At 46.0% G+C, this 20966-nt stretch overlaps 1 protein-coding gene across 3 annotated transcripts; it reads left to right on the top strand.

Annotated features, from left to right (window-relative positions):
- Nucleotides 1-6663: 6663 nt before the first annotated feature.
- On the top strand, nt 6664-18544 carry TMEM270 (transmembrane protein 270). Of its 3 annotated transcripts, none has more exons than XM_074264064.1 (3): nt 6664-7201; nt 17328-17738; nt 18261-18544. In XM_074264064.1, the coding sequence occupies exons 1-3, from the start codon at nt 7190-7192 to the stop codon at nt 18525-18527; spliced, it is 690 nt and encodes a 229-aa protein (XP_074120165.1). In that variant the 5' UTR covers nt 6664-7189; the 3' UTR covers nt 18528-18544. The 3 variants fall into 3 exon arrangements, with proteins under 3 accessions (XP_074120165.1, XP_074120166.1, XP_074120164.1); XM_074264065.1 differs by lacking the exon at nt 6664-7201 and adding an exon at nt 12453-12946; XM_074264063.1 differs by lacking the exon at nt 6664-7201 and adding an exon at nt 14999-15104.
- The last annotated feature ends 2422 nt before the right edge of the window (nt 18545-20966 follow it).

Raw genomic sequence — 20966 nt, 5'->3', positions numbered from 1 at the left:
TTGCTATGACTGCATTTTGATTCCTAACACTGAGCGCTCATCCCTACCTTCGGTCTCATTCCTTTAAAAGTCTTTTATTATATGTTTTGTTTTTATATCCCTTTCATTTCCCATCCTATCCCTCCTCCTCTTTAATCTGGAAAACAGTCCTTTATAACAAAGACTAGAAAGGAAAGAAGAACCAAACCCATTATTAAAACCAACGTATCAATCAATCAACCAAGTCTTGGCAGCTTATGCAGCAGCTTACCTACATCATCTGCTCTTTAGCAGAAATGGAGGCAGGCACAGTCTTCTTCAGGACCAGACTTGGCTGCAATAATTTCAGTGTTCAGTTCTGCGTTTTGGTTCTCCTCTGCCCCATGGACTCTCACTGTCCCAATGTGCATTGTTGTAGTCATTGTGTATGTCATTTTCTTTTCTTTTTTTAAATTTTTTTATTGAAGTTTTTTTTTAATTATCAAAACATCTGCAAGGATAATTTTTTCAACATTGACTCTTGAAAAACCTCGTGTTCCAATTTTCCTCCTTCCTTTTACCCCTTCCCCCAAATGGCAGGTAATCCAATATATGTTAATCATATTTTCTTTTTACTTTAATTCTTCTGAGTCTCCCAGTGACTCCCACTCCACTCTAATCCAAACCTTTGTTGTTTGTTTCTCTTTGGCTTCACTTAACTGAGCTCTCATCCCAATAATTCTCACACTGATCTAGGTTCAACGTCCCAAAGCCGGGCCTCCATCCCGCCCCGGAACCCACAATCCTAATGCTAAGATCACTGAGCCCCATTCTTAGCAGTGTTTTCACCCAGAATATTCATATCCGAAATCCCATAAAAGCCAGAAGGCTTGCTCTTGCCCTAGAAATCTAGCTTGGGTGTTTGGGGTGGAGTGGGGTGAGAGAAAGAACTAGAAGTGTTCTTCTGTGGAGTGGAGAGACCATCGGATCTTTAGTCAGAAAACCTGGGTTTGAATCCCATCTCTCTTACCTGGGTTGGACTCCTGGCTCTCTTACCTGGGTAAGCCATTTCTCTCTGGATTTCTATAAATTGGGGTTGGACTAGATGGTCCATAAGGTCCCCAGAGCTGTGACTAAGGATTAAATGGTATGGGGAAATCCCAGCTGAAGGCAGACAAAGGTACAGAGCCCCTGAGGCGGCAGCTGGGGAGGCCAGAAGGCACCTCTGCAGGTCTGCTCCTTTTGTTGGTTCTGGTCACATTGTGTGGCAAAGGTCTCAGGCGTTTGCAGGCCCTCCAGAATTATGGGCCCCAGCAGAAGGAGTTGATGGCTCAGGATGGAGGCAGGAAGGGGGCTTGTCAGGTATGGAGTTGTCAGCCAAGATCTGCTGTGGGAGAGGAAGCACGCGTCCCCAGAGAGAGTCGCTCAGTTGCTCAGTTCCAGCTCTACCTTTGGAGGTCCTTATGGTCTCTCTTTCCTTCTCCTCTGTCCCCATTGTTAGAACTCAATCCTATTTTTAAATTAATTTTATAATTATAAATTTTTTGACAGTATGTATGCATGAGTAATTTTTTTATAACATTATCCCTTGTATTCATTTTTCCAAATTATCCCCTCCCTCCCTCTACTCCCTCCCCTAGATGACAGGCAATCCCATACATTTTACATGTGTTACAGTATAACCTAGATACAATATATGTGTGTACATCCCATTTTCTTGTTGCACATTAAGTATTAGCTTCCGAAGGTATAAGTAACCTGGGCAGACAGACAGTAGTGCTAACAGTTTACATTCACTTCCCAGTGTTCCTTCTCTGGGTGTAGCTGTTTCTGTCCATCTCAATCCCATTTTCAAAGTCTCTAAATCCCCAGCAGCCTCTGCTCCTTTGCCTTACTGCTCATAGGCAGCACAAGCCAGACTGCGTACTGGGACCCCCAGGGTCAAGGCTCTGGCTCCCTGGGCATGCTGGGTGAGCTTCTTCCCTTTGTCCCAACAAAAAGGGTGACTTGGGCAATGGAGAACAGAGGCATCAAACATGTTTCCGCTGGTCCTCTCAACTGCCCTGGGAACCAGATTAAAATGTAATGGGAAATATTTATCAGAATAAATAAAACTACAATGAAACTATAGATACCAGTAAATTACCCAATTATTTAGTCAATATTGCCATCCGTCAATAATCATTCAATATTAATTATTAACCTCTGATAGTCATTATATCATATCATAATATATTATAATAATATTATAATATATATAATATATTATTATAATATCATTATAATATAAGTCATTATATCATATCATAATATATTATATCATAAAGATCCTCAGGGATCTTTATGCATGGATTTGATGGTTTCTTTTCTATATGAGTTTAATATTACTGAGGTAGACATCAGGAATTTGGGGAAACATGGGCAAGTCTGTAAAATGGGTTCGGAGTGAAGTATAGAAAATCCAAAGAACCATAGAGACCACTCTAGTGGTAGGCTCAGCCACTAGATACCAAGAGGAGAACACTAATGTGAATGAGGAGATCCCTGAAAGTCAGCTGAATTCCAAATCACTGAAAAGAGCAAGGAAACGTTCCCTAATGGAGAAATTTTCAAAAATTCTCATAAAAAGAAGCTCACAATGTGAAGAATCACACGAATAAATACTCCAAATCACAAATACTAAGAAAAAAATAAAACAGCCTCAAAGCTTCACCTCATCGCTAGAAAATGAGCAAAGATGATGAAAGATGAGAAACAGTCAAGGTTGGAGAAATTGTGGAAAGAAAGGCACACTCGTGGATTATCGGGAGAGGTGCAAAGTGATACAGCCATTGGGGAAAGCAATTTGGAATCATTCAAATAGAAAGGCTAAAATGTTCATACCCTTTGACTTCAGAGATTCCACTTCTAGGAGGAATCCCCAAGGATGTCATTAATAAAAAAAAGAGCATATACTGAATATTTATTATTTGTTTTTGTGACGACAAAGACCGGGGAACAAAATAAATGCCCATCAATTGAGAAATGAACTGTGGTGTGTGAGGTAATAAAATCATACTGTGCTTTAAGAAATGATGAACAGGATGAACACAAAGAAACATGGACAGACTTACCTGAACTGAATCAAAGTGAATTGCGCAGGGCCAAGAAAATAAGTCACAATGAGTACAAAATGTAAATGTGAAGAACAATGGCGGCAAAGCAAGCAAAATTCATTTAAAAATTATAAAGGATAAACTTGGTTTAAAGAAAGAGCTATGAGAAGACATCTTCCTCCTTCCTTTGGATAGGTGATGGGGTAGTCCTTAGGAAGAAAACACTGTATAGAATGTAAAGTTTTTTTGATATATTATTTTCTTCTTCCCCCTCTTTTCTTTCTCATCCTCTCCTTTTCCTCCTCCTGCTTCTCTTCCCTCTTCCTCTCCTCCTTTCTCCCCTTCCCCCCCCCCATGCTCTTCCTTCCCTCTCTTCTGTCTCTGTCTCTTCCCTCCACCCCCCTCTATCTCTCTGTCTCTATGTCAAAAGTTATTTGTGAGAAGGTGTGACTCTGAGAGCATAGAGAAGGGAGAGGAAACAGTGAAATCTAAATGATGTGAAAGCAAACTATCAATAAAAATCTATTAAAAAAAAAAAAAAAACTAAACCAATAAAGTTCCCTGGGATCAGATCCTGAAGCCTTCCCACCTTCTGGGGTGGAGTGTCATATACATGTCAGACATTCGGACGGGGTGTAAGGTTTTTTGGCTCAACTTTTCTGGGGATTACAAGGAAGGATTCATCTTTGTTCTCTCTCAGATCTGGCTGCGATATGAAGACAAAATGCATCAGGAAAATCCTTTGTAAAGAATTCCTCAGATGTAGTCAGATTTTCTTTGCCTAGAAGGGGGTAGGGGAATGGAGGCTGGTGGGGGGGGGCAGTGGAATGCTCACCCCTCCATCTCCATCTTTCAGGGAGATTCTCAACCCCCATGCTTTCTAGGCTCTTTCTGTGGAGAATCCTGCTAACTGGGACCTTCCACCTATACCACTGGAGATTCTTCCCCTTAAAAAAAAAAAAATCCCAGGGTAGGAAAGAGTCCCATGTTTTTTTGCAAAACCTTTGCATATAAGTGAAGATGCTATTCTCAGGAGTTTTGTAGTTGAAATTTAATTATTCATGTAGCATTAATTTTTTTTTGGCTTTGTGTGTCCTTGGATCCCTGAGAGTGGAAGAGATTTAATATAAAGCCAAGGGCTGGGAACTAGGGAGCTCACTTCTGGGGAGGGCACTTAGTGTCTGGGGTGGAGATTGGGTGTTATAGAGGGATGGATTGTGTCAGGGATGGAGCTCAGCGTCAGGGAGGGATCTCCGGGCTCAGGGTGGAGGCTCTGGGCTGGGGATAAAAGCTCAGTGTCAGGGATGCTGGGTGGAGATGTTTGATGGTCCTGTAAAAATAGTTCCAGGTGTGTGAAATCTTGGAATGAGCCGAAGTTGGCAAGGAAAGGGCAACGATAACAAGCAGGGGAGGTTTTGGCAAAGCTGTAGTGGGGGAAAGAACAAAGGAGGGATTGGACTCAGCAGGTGGGTGGGATAATGATGCTATCAGGGAGAAGGCAGGCCTGGCAGGTCAACTCAAAATATTATTGTGCCATTCTCTGGAACACGGGTCTTCTTTCTGCAATCCTCCTCTTTCCATCAGGATAGTCAAACATCTCCTGTTGTTACTTTAGGGTATTTGCCAAAGGAAGGAAACAAACTTTTTAAAAAGCATATGTGCTAAGAGCTTTACAAATATTGCTTCATTTACTCCTTACAACATCATTGTGAGAAAGTCATTTTACAGTTGAGGAAATTGAGGCAGACGGCAGTCAAGTGACTTGTCCAGGGTCATCCTTAGCAGCTCAAGCTGGATTTTCCCAATTTCCTCTCAGCCACGTCACTGCCCAATGTGCTTGTCTCAGGCCTGTTGATAAATCCACTTTGGAGTCCAAGTTGAAGAGGGATGCTCCCTGGAGATGAGCAGATTTTTGCAGATGATATTGTGCTGCTCACATCGAACCTCAGAACATTACGGAGTGTTTTGTGGGAGAACCATAATTGCTCAAAAGAATTTGGTCTAATTTAGCCACGTGATAAAACCAAATAGATGAAGGACGCCCGGTGTCTGTCTCCATCTCTGTCTGTCTCTTCCCCTAACTATACCAGTATTACAAAGGGACCAGGAGTTTGACCTAGAATTGAACAGGAGAAGAGGGACACACAATGTTTTTGGTAAATTGAAAATTATTTAACCTTTCCCCTGAAACAGTATCACAATTCTGTTGGTGATATTGTCTGTTAGAAGTCATGGAAAATTAGCCTTCAAAGATAAAGTTGGGGAGCACTGAGGGGTTGGAGGAGGGAGGGCACACAATAGGTGGGAATAGTTTGCTGCATGTTATAAGCAAGACATTTTTTCCCCTAGACAATTGGGGTTAAGTGACTTGCCCAGGGTCACATATTCAGAATATGTTAAGTGTCTGAGATCATATTTGAACTCAGGTCCTCCTGACTTCAGGGCTGGTGCTCCATCCAGTGGATGCCCCACAAGCAAGAAATTTTAAAGAAGTGGAATAAATTATTTCATCTAAGAAATGTTTGAATAGAAAGAAAATCAACTAGTGAAAGCATGAAGCTAACCATTGGACTGTATGGAAGGACAAATCCAAGATTCATCCGTTGGATGGGTCCCTGGACCCATAGATCTGCATCTTTGGGAAAAACATTCACAATGATGGGTCTATAGATACACTGGAGTATTTGAGTATTTTATTCACTGTTCTGTTCTAAGTATTTATTAAGCACTTCCTCTATATCAGTCACCGTGCCGAAGATAAAACAAAAACAGTCCCTGCTCTCAAGGAGTTTTACTTTCCATTAATACATACAACATACGCATAGGAGAAAATGTAAAAATATACAAATAAATGAAAATTATTTTATAACTCTTCGAAAACATTTCTCTGCCAAAAAGAACGAGCTTTGGACAGGAAAACAACAATGTAGAAATGAGCGATAGGGAGTTGGTATCCAGGTAAATGAGTAAATAGTAGAAGAGTAGCCAGCTGTCTTTAATGAGTTTTGGTCATATGGCCCAGATGAACTATATGGTGGGGTAATGAAAGAGCTGGCGGTTGTAATTGCAGAGCTATTTATTGCTAATGGCCTTTCCGAGGTTGTGGGGAATGGGAGAGAGGTGTGCTTCAGGATTACAGAAAAGTAGATGCCCCAGTTTCTAAAAAAAAAAAAAAAAAGAAAAAAGAAAGAAAAAGAAAAAAAGGAAGGACTTGAGTCTATAAACCAAAGGCTAGGAACTTTTATTTCAATTTCTGGCAGACTTCTAAAATGTGTCATTAAGAAGTTGGTTAACGAACATCTGGAAAAAGCTTGTGGTGATATCAAAGAATCTTGGTAGTGTTACCAGAAACAGGACGCAGCAGACCATTTTATTTCCTGGAAGGGCAGACTGCAATTGAATGCTTGATTTCTTTTTTCTCCTCCCCAACGATGAGATTGGGGGTAATGCAACATGGTTATCCAGTTTGAGCGAGGCTTTTGACACACTCTCATGAGAAGAAGTGATCAGGGCTAGCTAGATTAAGAACGGACTGGTTACCCTAAGAACAGTTAGTAATGATCCAATATCTCCTAGAAGGGAGAGCTCTGGTGGAGAATCCTGCTCATTGTGTGTGAATCTCTATGGCCTGGATAAAACTCCAGGTGTCATCGAGTTTGGGATGGACACAAAGCTAGGAGTGATGGTTAAGGCAAAGGTAGGAGGCATAATTAATCCAGGGCCGGGATTCAGAAAGGTCTCGACAGGCCAGAACAATGGGCTACAGCTAATGAGATGAAATTTATTAGGTATTAATATGATATCATACACCTGGGTTAAAACAACAACAACAATAATCCCAAACCATAAGTATGAGATAAGGGGATTGTGGCTGGGCGAGTTTGAAGAAAAAATCGGAGGGTCTGCCAGCTCAGGAATAATAACTCGTATTCATGTAGTGCTCGAAGGTAACCAGAGGTGATCCAATGAGAGCCAAGAGAGGCCAGTCTGTCTCAAGGTGTTTCTGAGAGGCAGGGTCTGGGACCAGGGAGCTAATCACTTAACTCTTTAGTCCTGGGAGTTGATAAAACTCTCTGGGCCTCGATTCTGCCTCTCTTGGCTCCCAGAAATACTTTTCAGGAACAGTGGCTGAGGAGATGTCTACCAAGGTAGGGGTCTGGGGTCCCTGGGGTTCTCAAAGGCTCAGTGTCAAGTGTGAGAACTTAGCTTCTATGCAAGCGGGGGGCAGCTGGGAGGAGAGCGGTGTACACTGGACCTGGAGTCTGAAAAACGTGAGTTCAAATCCAGCCTAAGACACTTACTATGGGCAAGTCCCTTAGCTGCTCTCTGCCAGATTCCTCAATGTAAAATGAGATTAATAACGGCATCCACCTCCCAAAGGGTTTGTTGTGAGGGATCTAATGGGACAATATTTGTAAAGGGCTTAGCAAGTGCCTGGCACACAGTAGGTGCTTAATAAATGCTTTCTTCCTGTCTGGCTAAATGTAGGGAAGAGAGAAACCCCAGAAGCCAGGCTTGCTCAAGTACCATAATGTGGATCAATTTAAGTATTGATTGCTGCTGCCCTCTGGTGGCTAGAAGACCTCTCTACACTCCCCCAGGAAGCTACAGTAATAAGCCTGGGACTTTCCTATGATGTTGCCCCAGATAACAGAAAACAACAGGAGAAATTGGAGGAAAATTGGAGAAAAGGCCACAGGAATGATTTCCTCTCCCTTCAGTGTGGTATATTGTAAGGGGTAGTGCATCATATTTGGAGCCAACGTGGTCTGGGTTCAAATCCTGTCTCTGACACAATTTCTGGATGATTTCTGAACAAATCACCAATTACCTCTGAGCTTTATTTAGCTTTTTCATTTTTAAAATGAGAGGTTTGAGATCCTTTGTACCCCTGACTCACCAGATGACCTTTTCTTTTCCCTTCTGTCTAGAGGAGAAAGGAAAGAGAAAGTAGATTAAATGGGGATGGGGAAAGGTGGGGGGGCAGTTGCTGAAGAGAAGGGAGAAGAGAGGGATGGTTTATGGCCCTAAGGGCTTTCTTTCCAGCATGTTTTTGGTCACCCACGTCTTGTAATTAGAGCATCCCGAATTGATGGTTAACACAAAGGTGGGGGGCGAAATTCAAAAAAGTCTAGAACCATGGACCCAAACTACTAAGATGACATGGCAGGAACCCAATGGCACCTTTTGAATGTCTCCCATTACCCATGACTGGCTGACCCAAACAGAATCGCAGAACTGTAGTATGTGCATGCCCTATAGACCACAGGACCCTATAGACCACAGGACTCTATAAACCACAGGACCCTATAGACCACAGGACCCTATAAACCACAGGACTCTATAGACCACAGGACCCTATAGACCATAGGACCCTATAGACCATAGGACCCTATAGACCATAGGACCCTATAGACCACAGGACTCTATAAACCACAGGACCCTATAGACCACAGGACCCTATAGACCATAGGACCCTATAGACCATAGGACCCTATAGACCATAGGACCCTATAGACCACAGGACCCTATAAACCACAGGACTCTATAGACCACAGGTCCCTATATAGAGTCCAGGGGTTCTCAAACTATGGCCCGTGGGCCACATGCGGCCTGCTGAGTACGTTTATGCGGCCCGCCGGGTTATGGCAAATGGGCTGAGGGGCAGAGACAGTGTGTGAGCTTTTGCTTTTACTATTGTCCGGCCTCCCACAGTCTGAGGGACAGCGAACTGGCCCCTATTTAAAAAGTCTGAGGACCACTGGTCTAGACCATAGGACTCTATAGACCACAGGACTCTAGGACACTGCCTTTACTTGCCATCACAGCTCTCCAGAAGCAGGCTCCTTATCTATCCCAGACACCTAAAGAGAACAAAAACAAAGAAGTGAAACACAAAGGTATTTGGTAGAGAAGACCCTAACAATTTTGGGGAGCACGAAAGGTATCAGTTTTGTAGACTGGGGTGCTTGATCTGCGTACTGAGGAGGCGCAGGTGGTGAGGGAGACCATTGCCAGCTGGGACGCTGAGGTGGAGGCTGGAGCATGAGCAACAGAGAGAAAGAACATAGAATGAAAGAAGGTGGGAATCTCCAATGAGGTTCAGGAGCCTTTTCCCCCCTTAACTCTTTGAGCTCTATTCTCTTTGAGGAGGGTAAATAGACTACTACAGCTGGCTTTCTTCTCAGCATCCGCCATGAACACACACAGAATGCTTCTTCACTAGTTGCTGGGAAGTAGCAAAGTCAGGGTGGCAGTGATCATGGTAGTGCAAAAAAAAAGGAAGGAAACGCCAATGAATTTTTTAAAAATTTACTTTTTTAAAGTATGCACAGAAAAGGTCAGGGGCAGCTAGGGACACTTCCTAGCTGTGTGACCCTGGGAAAACCATGTCACTCTGTTTGCCTCAGTTTCCTCATCTGTCAAATGAGCCAGAGAAGGAAATGACAAACTGCACCACTATCTTCCAATAGGGCCAGGCAGAGTCAGACAGGACTGAAAAATGACTCAACAACAACTAGAAGAAGGGGTAGAAGTTTGGAAAGTTCAAGCAGGGCAATACTGGAACTACAGGATTGAAATTTAGGAAATACTATTTAGAATGGAATAGCACAGAATTTAGAACATATGGAAAAAGGACCAGAATTTAGGAGTACTTGGATGGACCAAATCCTTCTTTTTGTGAATCGATAACTTTGTTCTTCTAACATTAAAAAAGGCAAACTACACATAAGGGAACCTCTTTTTCTATTCTTTGTATGAAAAAATGTTCATATTTGTTAATCTGTCAAATTCATAAAGATAAAAACATATAAAATTAAATGGTAAAATAAAGAAACCTACAGAGGAAAATAAAAAGAACCAGATAAAAACCTATGGCCTTAGTTGTTATAATACACAAATACACAAAAATTTTTAATAGGAAATAATTAGAGATGTGAGAATAAAAGATTTAAGAGAGCAAGTTAACTTGAGATATTAATGCAAGGAGGTGAATTTGACTCCCAAGTATCCCCAAGACTTAATGGGAGGTGATCTATGACTAGAATATGGCTCTGAAAGAGTATATATGGCATATATTTTCTTTTTCAAAAGACTTTTTAATTCATTTTTTTTATTTTAAGCATTTTTTTTTCTTTTTAAAATTTTGATGGAAGAACGTTTGGACAAAGATCAAAGGAAGCATGAGTAGAAGCTATTTTGTCATTGAAAGGATTCTACAGACCACCTGTACAGAAAGAGGAAATGGATGAAGAGTTCAGAAAATAGATTACAAACAGGGATCAGAAACATGGCATCATGGGAAAAGGGAGCTCAAGGACTGAGCCATCTTCTGGAATTCTTCATCTGCCCCAACAGAGAAGATAATCTTCTCCGGCCTCATTGTACCAATAACTTCATTGTTTGAAAGGTGGAGGGAGCAATTGGGGGAAGAGCCAGGACCCGAGTCTTACCAGCAAAAAGGAGATGGCTTCTGAAGGAGAAGTGAGAAAAGCTGGGGGAGCGATCACTCTCTTCTCAGCTCTGTGATGCTGGAGAAGAAAGCTGGAGGCTCTGGCTTGTACCCTCAATTTGGGGGGTGCAAAGTTCAAAGGATTTAGAGCAAGTATTCGTGGTCCTGTGGATTAAAATTCTATAGGGAGAACAGCACAGGAGCCGTAGAAAACTGCCCAGCATGAAGTTCTAAAGACACAAAGAAAAGTTAGTCTCCCTGGGGAAGTTTTTATCCTCCTCACCTTCTCTTCCATCAAATCTTGGACTCAGGCCCTGAGCCACTTTGGGCTCCAATGCAGGACCTCACCTCCTGGCCTCTCATTCTCTCAAACCAAGCCTTGAGGATGTTACAGACCCGTCCCTCTGTCTTTCCTTGAGAATGAAAGTTCTTTGAGGGAGGAGACCATTTGCTTATTTGGTTTTGCATTTATCTCTGGTACTTGACACAATGCTTGGTAGGTATTTAAGGAGTTTTCTATCCATTTATCTCTCTGTCTCTCTGTCTGTCCATCTTTGTCTCTTTCTGTCTCCGTTTGCCTCTATCTCTATTTCCGTTTCTGTCTCTCTGTACCTTCTGTCTGTCTGTTTGGCATGATCTCTCTCTGTTTTGTTTCTCTGTTTCTGTCTCTGTTTTTCTTTCTGTCTCTGTCTGCTTCTATCTCTCTGTGTCTGTCTGTCTCTATCATTGTCTCTGTCTCTGTCTGTCTGTCTGTCTGTCTGTCTCTCTCCACCAAGCTGCCTCTTCAATTTTCTCCCCTATTAGAGTATAAGCTCCTTGAAGAAAGGGACTGTATTTATTTCTTCTTTGTATCCCCAATGTTTAGCTCAGTTCCTGAGACACAGTAAATGAATAATAAATGCTTATGGGTTGGTTTACTGATATTATGACTAAGTCATTCTTAGTGATTTTTGAGAAATTGTCGAGAATCTTGGAGATGACACAAAACTGGAGAAAGACAAATACCGATCTCCAAAAGGAAAGAAATAGAGTCTGCAAACTATAGGATAAGGAGCTTTCTTTTGATTTTTGGAAAAATTACAGGATGAACTATTAAAGGCATAGGCAACAAATATTTGGAGAAGGAAATGATCCCAAAGAGCTAACACGACTCCATCAAGAACAGGTCCAACCAGACTAACCTCATTTCCTTCCAAGGATACTTGCCTGGTAGATTAGATCAACTGCATACTGTAGAAGCCATTTACCTAGATTTTAGCAAACATTTGACAAGACTCATGCAATTCTTGTGGCAAAGATGGAGAAGTGTGAAGTAGACAATTGTATAGTTAGATATATATGGAACTAGTTGAATGACCTGGTCTCAAAGAGCAGTCATCAACTGCTTGGAAGGGGGTCTCTCCAGGGATCTATGCTTGGCCCGAAGCTGTTTATAATTCTTAGCAATGATTTGGAGAAAGGTGTTTATGGTTTGCTTATCCTATCTGCCTATTATTTGCACTTTACTCACAGGGTAATTTGAGGACCAAATGAGATAATATATATATATAAAGTGTTTTGTAAAGTTCAAATATGATATAGGAGATTTCAAATATCTTAGTACAGCTTAACATTATTTAAACTTAAGTTATAGTAACTTAAAACACAAATTACTTAAATTTAAATAACTTAAATTATAATTTATCTTAAAACTATACTAAGATTTTTGGGACATCCTGTATAAATGCTAGCAATTTTTTATATTACACGAGTGTACGAAGGTATATCTAACATGTTGGTTGAAAAGATCAAGGTCCAGTAAGACGAGCTAGGACACTGGTTGAATTCAAATAAAATGAAATTAATAGAGATAAATGTAAAATTTTACAGTTGGGTTCAAAAAGTCAGCTTCCCAAAGATAAGATCCATTTACAAACATATTAAGCATGTGCGATGGGGCCAGGGAGCAAGTCTGAGAAAGGCATTTTTACGCACAAAAGGAGTTAAAAGCCCTTGCAATCTTAGAATGCATTAAAGGAAGCTGGGAGTAACAGTCCCAATGTACTCTGTTTGCCCTGGTTAGAGGCCAGCTGGAGTAACGTTCTGAGCAGAACATTTCAGGAAGGAGCTTCACATGGCCAGAGAAGGGTTAACAGAATCTTAGGCTCACAGACCAGTGACTGAAGGGACCTAAGAGGTCATCTGACCACTTCCTCTCATTTTACAGATGAGGAAAGGGACTCAGAGTCAATAATGTCATTGGAGAATCAGTTAACAACAGCAACCACCAAACTGGAGGATGTTTATCGGAAGAATGGAAGACTTCTCTTCAGCTATCATTGAGGGAGGGGTCTTGACAGCTGTCTTCAGAGGTTTGGAGGTCCGTCATGTAGAAGTGGGAGATTACACTTGTTCTACTGTGCCACAGAGAGCTGAAGAGAAGTAGGAAGAAGCTATGGAGGTAAATGTAGTCTCCACATAAGGAAAGTGGCCCTCACAATTGGAGCTATCCCAAAGTGCAATGGAAGGGATCAACCAATCAATCAAGGAAAGGATGAACCATTTGCCCAGGGGGTGGGAAGGGAGCCCTTGTTTATCAAAAAGTTTGACTAGTTAGTGTATGATACCATTTTCGGTGCTTATTTTATAAATTATTGTAAATAATTGTAATTGTAAAAAAGATTGTAAATTAAGTCAGTGGCAGGAAATTTGACAAGTAATGTAAGATCGGGTTCTGAGTCTGTCCATTGGCCTGAGCCTGGTAGGCAGTAGAAAGACATACTTTGATTTGCAGAGCTACAAAAAGGACTCCATGGGAGTGGGAAATGAATTTTAGCCCTTCGTTAGAGGTGAAATGAACCGAGAAGCCATAATATTTTCCAAAGAAACAATTATGCTGCCTTTAAATGGGAAGGGTCCACAGGAAGTGGACCAGACTGGATTAGAACCCAAGTCCAGATTCCTTTCCTGAACCAGCGGGGATGAAAACTTCTTACTTAACCTTGGTCACCTCATCTGGAGTCTGAGCCCTTTAACGGTCAAGGAATATTTGAACAAATTGGTAACTTTAAAAAAAATTCTTAAATTTTGCTTTAACATCATCCTCCCCACCTAGCAAACCATCTCTTAAAACACTGATTAAAAAGGAAGAGAAAAAAAAATCAGTTCAGCCAAACTAACTAATACATCAATCGGATCTGAAAGTATGTGCTGCCTCCCACACCTCTCTAAAGAAGGGAGGGAAGTGCTTGCCTTTTCACGTTCCTCCTCTGAGGTCAGGCCTGCTCATTATAATTACCCAAATTTCAAAACCCATTTCTCTTGTTGTTTGCTCCATTTACATAATTGGTCATTGTGCATCTTGTTTTCTTGGTTTTTCCCCCTTGACATCTTGCATCAGTGCAGGAATCTTTCCCGTGCTTCTTTGAGTTTTTGCATCTATCACATTCATGTATCATGGGTTGTTTCACCATTTTCCTGTCAACGAGAATTTCTAAGTATTTATTTTTACACAAGCTCCATTTCCGAACACATCCATTGGTCTCATCGACCTAGTGATCCATTTTTGGCAACAAAAAATACAAATGGAAAGAAAAAAACCCAGTTTAGCAGAATTAATTAATGCATTCATTGAGTATCATGATTTCCAATACCTATAGGGTGGTCTGGAAATTCCTTTTTGGTCCTAGGGTTCCGTGCCCCTGTTGACCAAGTCTCTCTGCTCTCATTGGGAAGTTCTAAGAGCTATTGGAGGATGGAGAAAGGAGGCCATGGGGGATCCAAAGGGACTGTGGGTGAGATCCACAGGATTTTTCTGAGCTTCCTTCTGGTTCTGGGATTTTCAGAGAGGAACGCCTGGCAAGAGCCTGATGCTGCCAGGACGCAGCCCACTCCCAGTTCATCTTGCTTTCCGTGACCCTGCTAGCCCAGAAGTACAGATTGCACTGAGAAACTTCCCTTTGTCCCCTCTTCTCTCCCCCAAATGTCCCAGCTCCAGGCTCTTGGCTGAAGGAGAGAACCCTCCCTCCTGAATGGGGTTTGTCCCCTGCCTGAAGATACTGTATGTGGCTTCCTTCTGTGGGTCGGTGGGAGCAGCAGGAGGAGCTGGAGGTTCTGGATCCCTTCCCCTCCCCAGCCAGGCTAGCCTAGTTCTGGGCAGGCTGAGCCTTCTGCGTTTTCCAGCTATTTTCAGTCTCAGGAACCTAAACTCAGAGGAACTGGCTTCTACCTTCACCTTACCGTTTATTGCTGATTTGGACAAGTCGCTCCATCTGGGGCCTAGTTTCCTCATCTGTAAAATGAAGGGTACGAGGGGCAGCTGGCCTCTGAGATCCCTCCTTGCAAAATCTCTCTGGAGCATCCTTTTCTGAATCTGGTATCTTGGAAACCCTGGGACTGAGAGAGAGAGAGAGAAACAGTGAGTGGTCAGGACAGGTGGAGGTGGGTACCTGGTGTCCCATAGCAACCACGTCTCCGTGGAAACGTGTCTTCTCACTTGAAGGTATCTGTGAAGTCATCCACTGTCAGGTGGCCAGGAGAGGGCCAGGATGGCAGACACTGTGCGAGTCCGATCCAGCATTCTGGGCATTGTACTCCAAACAGTTAGGATCTCTGTGTTGGTAAGGCCAGATCACAGATGGGGAGGAAAGGGGGAAGACTGATTCTCCTCCCCTCGCTCATTGAGATGTTACTCTAATCTCTCTCTTTGTATTTTCCTCCTCCCCACCCCTCCTCCATTCTGCCTCTAATGACTTGCTTCTCTCTCACACACCTTGGAGCCAAGGCCGGCCTTGCCCCTTTAGCTCCTTGGGCCTCAGTTCCCTCATCTGTACAGTGAGACAATTGACATATATGGCTTCCAGATCTGGGCTTTGATCTTTTCACCAGGAAATCTTCCACCTCTAAGCAAAGGGTAATAGGATTTATGCCTTAACCACCTAGAAGGGACCCTAGAGATCATCTGGTACAAAGGAGATGAGGGAGTGAATGGTCACACAGGGAGCACTGAAGTATCAGAGACGAGCTTGGAACCCAGCTTCTGACTCTAGAGCCCACTGAGCCATGTTACCCCCTATCATCTCCCCCCTCCCAACTTGTCCCAGAGTGTGTAACAGACCCTTACAGAGATCCAGCCCTCTGGGGTGAAGGTCTAACCGGCTCCAGTCTCCCTTTCCTTACTCCATGATCTGAACCACAGGGTGGAAAGGGGAGGGACTGAAGGATAGAGAACGCCAGAGCATCCTAAGAGGGATGAAGGATGCTTAATCTGGAGATGAGGCTGCATGATGAGCTTCAAAATCTGAAAGGTGGTTATGGGAAAGAGGGATTGGAAGGGGGAACAATGGATGGAGGCCGTGGCGAGGCAGATGCTGACAATATAAAGCATTTTCTAACCAGGATCAACCAAAACGGAACAGACCACACAGGGTGTGAACTCCTGTCCCGGGAGGTTTTCCAGCAAAGGCCGATGCTCCCCCATCAAAGGCTGTAGAGACACGACACTGGGCAGGAAAGTGGTCCTGGCCTGGTCTGTGGCCTGTATTGCTCTGGCCCCTGTCGTTCTTAACCTCTCTGGGTCTCGGGGAATCTGTATCTACAATTCCATGATCCACTTTCTGGCAATAGCTCATAGGGACTGTTGAGTCCATATTGTCATAATATTGTCATAACCTGATAAGTGTACAGACAGAATAGGAGCTGTTATTTCTGTAGCACTCGATACTCTCCAATACTGATCTTATTGGAGCCTATTTAATTAACTAGTTGTGTCTGACATTTTGTGGCCCCATTTGGGGTTTTCTTGGGAAAGAGATTAGAGGGGTTCGCCATTTCCTTCCTGCTCATTTGGCAGATGGGGAAACTGAGGTAAAACAGGGTTAAGGAGTTTCCTAGAGTCACCCAGCCAGGAAGTATTGGAGGCCAGATTTGAGTCTTCCCGACTCCGAGACCAGAGAGCGATGCTCTGTGGTACCATGTAACTGTCCCCATCTTCTCTTCTATCCACACTATTCTCATCTCCCTTCTTGATCCCTGTTCTTCTCCATCAGCCCTCACTGGCTCACCTCCGTCATGCATTTCTGCTCGACATCATGATTATTAGAGACCTGTGATGTGACTGGGCCTAGAGAGCTCTCCTTGAGGAAAAACTCCCTTCATCTGCTCTGAAATTTATAGTCCGATCACCTGGGGGCAATGAGAAGTTAGGTGATTAACTTGGGACCACACAGCATGGACCCAAGAGACCTTGAACTTGGGTCTTCCTACTTCTTTTGCTCTATTCCCCACTGCCTGTCATTTTCCCATATTTATCCAGTGTCAGATGGGTCCTGAGGCAAAAGTAAGTTTAAAAAATGCATCCAACAGGAAATGGAAATCATTAACCATCCCGATTCCTTTCCATCTTTGGACACTTGAGAATATTTAGTTCCCGGGAAGGTCGGGCCGTCGAGAACTTCCTAACTTTTTCTGTGTTCCAGACCACCTTGGCAGTCGGGAGGGATCCCATCTCAGACACAATCCAAAGAGATGCTAAATTTCATTTGGGGGACAGTGAAAATAAGGGGGTGATTTTTTCCCTGTCCAAGGTCACAGACTCCCTTAAATCTATCCACCAACCCCTGGGGACCCCAGATTAAGGAAGTGTTTTCCAGTCCAATCCTTTCATTGGATAGAAGAGACCCAGACAAGGTGTGAATTCTGGCAAAGGCCAACTAAGGATCCAGTTGCAGACCAGTGGGCTGTGCCTTCTGGAACCAGGTCCCACGGCCCTCTTGCTGCACCTCGAGGCTGCCGAGACCCTGACTCATTGAGACTGGTTTCTTGTGCCTCCCCCGTCCCTTTAGCTTTTCCAGAATCGGATTCACCTCTACAATTTCCTGCTTCTGAAGATCTTCCTCTTCAACCACTGGGTGTCCGGATTGGCCCAGGAAGCGGAGGGCCTGACCCCCCTCCCAGCCCACTCCTGCCTTTTCTGCCCCCTGGGCTCTGCAATGAGGGCTCTGGTGACCCTGTGGTATGTTCTATTGTTCCGTCTGCCAAGACTGATCCTCGTCCGCATGCTGAATTCTCCCCTCATCTTTTGCCATCTCTGCCAAGCATCCTGTGGCTACCTAGGCATCTTCTGGGGCACCTGGAAGAAACTGCTTCATTACTGGTTTCAGAGCTTGCTGCTCGGGGTCCTGCTGGTCCTCCTGGTCACTTGGAGGCTCTGCCAGACTGTTCACCGCTTTGGTATGAAGCAGCTGAAGCGGCTGGTGAGTGGGCCGGGGGCTGGGCTGGCCTGGACACAGGGAACCAACGTATCCATGGTCAGTGAGAGTGGTTGGTGAGGGTGGAAGCTGGAGGGGTCAGTGGGGATGGAAGCTGGAGGGGTCAGTGGCGATGGAAGCTGGAGGGGTCAGTGGCGATGGAAGCTGGAGGGGTCAGTGGCGATGGAAGCTGGAGGGGTCAGTAGGGACGGAAGCTGGAGGGGTCAGTGGGGATGGAAGCTGGAGGGGTCAGTGGGGATGGAAGCTGGAGGGGTCAGTGGGGATGGAAGCTGGAGGGGTCAGTGGGGATGGAAGCTGGAGGGGTCAGTGGGGATGGAAGCTGGAGGGGTCAGTGGGGATGGAAGCTGGAGGGGTCGGTGGGGATGGAAGCTGGAGGGGTCAGTGGGGATGGAAGCTGGAGGGGTTGTGGGAAACGCTGTCAGAGGAGGGTGCAGAGGGTTATGGGGCGTATTATCACTGGGGGAGGCTGAAGTGGCCAGCTGAAGGCTCACCCGCCTTCTGTTCCAGGCGCTGCTGGATAACCGGTTTTCCCTGGAGTTCCTGGGCCTCCTGCGCCAACTGTACTGGCACGTGGAGAGCACGGCGGCCCTCACCTCCTGGCACCTGGCCTATGTGGTCACCTGGGCCACCTGCCTGGCTTCTCACATGCTCCAGGCTGCCTTTGAGCACACGGCCCAGCTGGCTCAGGCCCAAGAAGGGGAGATGGACATGATGTGGGAGGACAGCACCATGGGGTCCCTGCTTCCTGAGGAACTCAAAGCTTTGGATGAATAAAGGGCGTTTGGACCTTTGCCCGGCTGCTTGTTTGGGGGCCCCTTTTGGGGAGTCCGGGCTGGGAGCGATCCCCTCCCTGGAGGGGGGCAAACTCTCCTGGTGGACAGGCAGCCCCTTAGGCTCCAGTTGGGCAGTTGTTCCTATGGATCCTCCCCTGGGGCTGCCGGGTCTCCCAGAGCACCAGCAGAGACTTGCAGAGTCTGTTGTCGGGGTCTCTGGGGCCCCGGCCGGGGCTGGCGCCTCTCTGCTGTGGGTCAGTGGGCAGGGAACTCCCCCGGGGCCGAGCAGTGCCAGCTGCCTCCTTGAAAGTCCCCCCGCTCTGCCCACTCTGGGCTCAGCAGAGCCTGGTAAGTTGGCACAGGGAGAAGCCCAGGCCGAGGAAGCCCCAGACCCGGCTTCAGGCCTGCCTGACCGGGCTGCTTTGTCCCTGGGACTTAGGGGGCTCGGGCCCCTTTTCTCCCTCCTTGAAGAGTCATCCTTGGCACAGGGGCATCTCCCCTCCCCCCACGCCCAGCTCCCATTGCTCTGGCAAGGAGAGGGCGGTCCTGAAGAGAGGCAGGGGAGCTGGGGTTCTCTGCATTGGAAAGGGGGAGGCCCCTGCAGTTTCAGGCGTTGGGCTCTGGAGGGAGCCCCATCCCCACACTTGGGGTGTCCCTCAGGTACCAGGGAGCTGGCTTGCTCTGGATGAGTCAGCCCCGGGGAGGAGGGATCTGAAAAGTTCATCTAGTCCATCGGCCCGGGCTCGGGGGAGGAAACCGGTGGGGGTCAGTGTCCGGCCTCACGGTTCACCTGGGCCGTCTCTTCCCCCGCCCCCTCCCCTTTTTAAACAGAGGAAACCTCAGCTCCAGGATGGGGCTGGGGCTGGATCAGGCGGAGTGTTGGGGGCGGAGGCTGGGCCGGCCGGGGCTCGGGCTTTTCTCCAGTGCAGGGCAGGCTGGCACCTTGGCAAAGGGGGTCCCGTGGAGCCATGACCGCAGGCCGTCAGCGGGGCAGTGAGGCCGCGCCCTCAAGGAGCTCCTCTAGGGGGGCACGATGGAGTCAGGGGACCCAGGTTCAAAAGCTGCCTTGGCTACTGGCCGCCTTACATAGTACCCGGCATGTGTGATTTCCCCTTTCTTCTACTGCCCCTTCCCATTTCCCAGAGGAGGAAATCAAACCCCCAACAAGGCGGGGGAGGGGAGGGATTGGGCATCGGAAAATTAAAGTGAGCCCAGGGCCGGGAAGGTGAGGAACGAGAAGGGGGATGGGCGCTCCTCAGTTCTCCAGGTGGGCCTGAGGAGAGATGGGGGCCGTCTCTCCAGGGCTCCGATGGGAGAAGATGGCAGCATCTGGCCCCGTTCCCCTTCATCTCCCATCCTCCGCTGGGGAAACGTTATTCAACAACTGGTCCCCTGTGGTTCTGAGACCCGGGCTGGGAGCCATCAGTATTCCTGATGCATAATGCGGCTGCCCCCAAGGAGGAGAGTCCAGTAGGGAGAGGGAGACATGGGGGGCAATGAGGATACGAGGGGGGTCCCCACGTGCAGAGTATGAGACAAGGAGGGATACGTCCCCCACGCCACCCCAGCTGAGCCCTCCTGTGACTAAGCCCTGGGCTGGGAGCCAGGCCACTGACCCCCCCCCCCCAGGCCTCCAGGCAGCAGTGTTTGGGGGTGAGCCTGGGGGTCATCCAGCTGATGGACAGCACAGAGGTCACAGGGGGCGGAGCAGAGATGCACATGTGGAAACTGAGAAGACAATGAACAAAGATCCCGCTGCATTTGGGGCTAAGATGCTTCGGTTCTCACTTTGGTTTTGGTGGGTTCTGAACAAGTCTGTGCTGAAGGGTTTGGACCAAATGGCCTCTGAGGTCCCCTCTGGGTCTGGAGAAATCACTTGATCTCTCTGGGCCTCAGTTTCCTCTTTTGTAAAACAAGACGGTTGAGCCGGGCTCTCTGAAGTTCCGGTTCTAGGTCTATGAGAATTAGACGGTTGAGCCGGGCTCTCTGAAGATCCGGCTCTAGGTCTGTGAGAATTAGAGGGTTGAGCTGGGGTCTCTGAAGTTCCGGTTCTAGGTCTAGGAGAATTAGATGGTTGAGCTGGGCTCTCTGAAGTTCCGGTTCTAGGTCTAGGAGAATTAGATGGTTGAGCTGGGCTCTCTGAAGTTCCGGTTCTAGGTCTAGGAGAATTAGAGGGTTGAGCCGGGCTCTCTGAAGTTCCTGTTCTAGGTCTATGAGAATTAGACGGTTGAGCTGGACTCTCTGAAGTTCCGGTTCTAGGTCTAGGAGAATTAGAGGGTTGAGCCGGGCTCTCTGAAGTTCCTGTTCTAGGTCTATGAGAATTAGATGCTTGAACTGGACGCTCTGAAGTTCCTGTTCTAGGTCTATGAGAATTAGACGGTTGAGATGGACTCTCTGAAGTTCCAGTTCTAGGTGTAGGAGAATTAGAGGAAGGATTGAA

Source organism: Sminthopsis crassicaudata, chromosome 4 (genome assembly GCF_048593235.1).
Source record: "Sminthopsis crassicaudata isolate SCR6 chromosome 4, ASM4859323v1, whole genome shotgun sequence".
In the NCBI taxonomy this organism is placed as follows: domain Eukaryota; kingdom Metazoa; phylum Chordata; class Mammalia; order Dasyuromorphia; family Dasyuridae; genus Sminthopsis; species Sminthopsis crassicaudata.
Note: the sequence above shows the minus strand (reverse complement) of the source record. Positions and strands in the feature narration are given on the sequence as shown.

Excerpts from the sequence above, each read along its gene's own strand:
- TMEM270 (XM_074264063.1), top strand. The coding sequence starts at position 15,033 with ATGGCAGACACTGTGCGAGTCCGATCCAGCATTCTGGGCATTGTACTC. Across the intron at positions 15,105-17,327 it reads CAGTTAGGATCTCTGTGTTG|CTTTTCCAGAATCGGATTCA; the intron begins GTAAGGCCAGAT and ends CCGTCCCTTTAG. Across the intron at positions 17,739-18,260 it reads TGAAGCAGCTGAAGCGGCTG|GCGCTGCTGGATAACCGGTT; the intron begins GTGAGTGGGCCG and ends CTTCTGTTCCAG.